Consider the following 3686-nt stretch of genomic DNA (forward strand, 5'->3'; position numbering starts at 1 on the left):
AACAGTCAGTAGGTAGAAATAAGATGCAATCTGCCTACTGTTGTACCAGAGATAAGGACAGAAAGACTTGTTCATTTCAGGTAGGTTTCTAAATGGCTCAATTGAAAGAATGTAGGGGGGAAATTTACTTTTGGAAAAATAAAGAATCAAGAATTGAGAATTTTGTTAATGAATCATTGTATATCTGTTTTCTCATTTAAATGAACTTTTCAATCCAATGGCTAATTTCTTTGTTAGACCTGTGCAAATTTGTCTGACCTCATTTGTTATAAGCATGAGGAAATTAAACATCTTATTTATATTTTAATCAAGGTTGATAAGTAAATCATTATTTTTATCACGGTGCAAGAGATATCACTATATGCGTAAATGTAAGGTTTGCTCTTGTCCTTTTCAAATAAGAACAGAGATAGCACATTAAAGAATATCCATAAATGTTAACTCATACCATAGCTTTTAACTCCAGAAAAATTAAAAATTAGACCACTGTCTACATTCAAATTTTCATATATCAGAAAACACATATGAAAACAATGCAGATGTAGAAACAACACAGAATCCTATATATCTCAGGAACATTTATTTTTTCTGCCTATATTCATTTAAATGGAAAGACAACTTAAAATAAAGATAAATTTACACCTAATATTTTGTTTTCACTTCTTTTTATCACAACTCTCTGGCTTGAAAAGGGATTTGTCCTTTGGCAAAAGTCAGTCCTACAATGGGTTACAAATGCTGCCACAAACCAGTGAAATGAGTGATATGGTAGTTTTGTAAAGTGTGTTTCAGGTTTCAGTAAAACTAAAAGAGCACCATAAAACATTTCACTCATTCACTTACATGCAGTAGCATCGTCAGTGACAGAATAAGTTGATAGAATGTTATTTTTTAAGTGAAAATATACAAAACTATCATAATGGACATCTACTAGTGTTAAAGCTCAAAGATAGCCTCTGAAATGCTTCTGTTGCTTTTGCTGCTGTTGTTCAGGGTTTAGTCCAAAGATGTTTACATACTGAAAATTCACTTGCTGTTTTTTAAAAAATGTTAAAAAAGAAGTATGTGACTTTAAAAGGTATATATAACATAAAAATATTTTATGGAAACAAGAATTATTCACTCTCAGATTGGAGGCAACTGCATGATTTCATTATTAATATTTAAATCTTTAGCAGTTCATTTTATATAATACATCTTCAAGATGTGGTTGTGAAACTAGTGAAGCATACAGCAAGCATTCATAGGATATTTAGTTAAATGGCAATCCTTTATTCTGTCAAAATACTGCCTTGCTTATAGAACAGAAATACCTTTAGCAACCCCAGTCTTATCTTTTCATGTTTTGTGCAGCAGGGAGCCTTAGCTAAACCTGGTTTTCCTTGGTAGCATTGTCATTTACTTATATGGCAATGGCCCATGTCTCTGAATCAGACAACTCTTTTCTGGAAGAAAGAGTTTATAAGAAGCCAATTGTTCATCAGTATTATGCTTAGGGGCACCAGTGATACCAGGAAAGCCATGTAGATACAGATGTTTTGTATTTATTTAATTAAAATAAATATATGTAGACAGGAAGAAATAATAACAAAATGGAATCATAGATTTGGGAAGGTGGTAGAAACTATTTCATTATTTTAAAATTTTATCCTTCACTTTTGTATACTTTATAAAATATTTTTATTTTTACATGGAAAACATTTTTGATGATGCATCTAGAGGAGTTTAAGTCAAGGGTTTCGAATCCTGCACATTGATCAATAGAACACTACTTATATATTGTCTTTCTGTCTTTCATGTGCCCTCAATTTCACTTTCTTTATATTCATACAAAACCAAGGTGGTCATGTATGATATCATATATAACACAGTTGATTGGGTACAATATAGCAGTGGAACAAAGAATTCTTTTTACCTTCCAAAGACCACCATCATTTCACCAGTTTATACTAAATTGGATACATTTCAAGGAGAATAATTTTACCTAAAGCAGACTTAGCTATGCTTATCTCTTTTTCTAGTTACTGAAAAATCAAGAGAATCAGCTGTTTAATATTAAAATACTATTATGATGTCAACCCCACACTCATTTCCTTCCTCCACAACCAGGGATTTCCAGACCTGAGTGATGGCCATTGAGAACTGCACCGTGTTTACAGACTTCATACTCCTAGGACTCTCTGGCAGGCGGGATGTGCAGCAGGGGCTCTTTGTGCTCTTCCTGCTGGTTTATGGCATCACTGTGATTGCCAACCTGGGGATGATCCTGCTGATCAGCATGGACCCCCAGCTCCACACACCCATGTATTATTTCCTGAGCAATCTGTCTTTCTGTGATGTCTGCTACTCTTCCACTATCTCTCCAAAGATGCTGGCTGATTTCTTAGCTGAGCAAAAAAGGATTCCATATAGTTTGTGTGCCATTCAGTTATATTTTTTTGGTGCCTTTGCAGATGTTGAATGTCTCATGCTGTCTGTGATGGCATATGACCGTTATGTAGCCATTTGTAATCCACTTCTCTATACAACAGCCATGTCCAAGAGCATCTGTACCCAGCTCGTGACTATTGCCTACATTGCAGGCTTGGTGGATTCAGCAATCCATACCTGCTGCACATTTCGATTGTCATTCTGCAATTCCAATATCATCAATCACTTTTTCTGTGATGTGCCACCCTTGCTTGCCCTCTCCACCTCAGACATAACCATCAATGAGATAGTGATGTTCACTTTCATTGGCTGTGTTGTGGGCTCCAGCATCATCACTGTCCTCCTCTCCTACAGCTACATCATAACTACCATTCTTCACATGAAGTCAGCCGCAGGCAGACACAAAGCCTTCTCTACCTGTGCCTCCCATTTAGCCACTGTGGCTATATTTTATGGGGCACTCCTGTTCATGTATTTCCGACCCAACTCAACTTACTCCATGGACACAGACAAAATAGCCTCTGTTTTCTACACAGTTGTCATCCCCATGTTAAACCCACTGATCTACAGCTTAAGGAATAAGGATGTGAAAGGTGCTCTGAAAAAGGCAATTGCCACTAAATTACATTCTGGGTGAAAGTATGCTCAACCAAAAACACTTATTGAAAGATTCTGAGCACTAAAGTTCAAGTGCTGTGACATAAATTCTTATAGTCTCACCAGTAGAAATTTCTGGATTATTCCCCTTTCTTACCTCTGGGTTTAAATTGAGTGTAAGGAGCATTATTGATCTTAGTTGTTTTTCCTAACTAAGATAAAGTAATAATAGGTTCACTTTGCTGTTTGCAAAGAGGGACCTTTCATACCTTCCTTCTCTGTTCATGAGTACATCCCAGTGAGATATCATGCAAATAGCAACCACTCCCCTCATGTGAATTTAACAGACCCTTCTTAAGATTTCTTTAAAATATGGAGTAAACGAACTTGCTCAGTAAGAAGGGAGGTTGGTGGATTTAATTAGGTTTGTTTTTCTCCTTCCCATGTAGTAGTATCACCCTATAAATGTTCTTGCCTAACACATAAAAGGATATAAGTAGTAAATACATAAATAAAAATAAATTAGGACTATCCTGCCCCATACTGAAAGTTTCATGAAGCCACAGTCCTTGCCTACCTTATTCTCCATGTTTTTCCTTTGCTATTAACAATATTCAGCTCTAGGATAACATTCAAAATATTTGTTGAATAAATTAATG

The 3686-nt window shown here is 35.5% G+C and overlaps 1 protein-coding gene across 1 annotated transcript; it reads left to right on the plus strand.

Annotated features, from left to right (window-relative positions):
* Positions 1-2128: 2128 nt before the first annotated feature.
* On the plus strand, positions 2129-3067 carry LOC123832432 (olfactory receptor 5W2-like). The gene has a single exon (XM_045860080.1). It carries the CDS (start codon positions 2129-2131, stop codon positions 3065-3067), a length of 939 nt encoding a protein of 312 aa, XP_045716036.1.
* The last annotated feature ends 619 nt before the right edge of the window (positions 3068-3686 follow it).

The sequence above is a fragment of the Phyllostomus hastatus genome, unplaced genomic scaffold (assembly GCF_019186645.2).
Source record: "Phyllostomus hastatus isolate PE091 unplaced genomic scaffold, TTU_PhHast_1.1 phas_scaffold_190, whole genome shotgun sequence".
NCBI classification, from domain to species: Eukaryota; Metazoa; Chordata; class Mammalia; order Chiroptera; family Phyllostomidae; genus Phyllostomus; species Phyllostomus hastatus.

What these genes read in the sequence shown, in the direction of transcription:
- LOC123832432 (XM_045860080.1), top strand. Translation starts at nt 2,129, where the DNA reads ATGGCCATTGAGAACTGCACCGTGTTTACAGACTTCATACTCCTAGGA.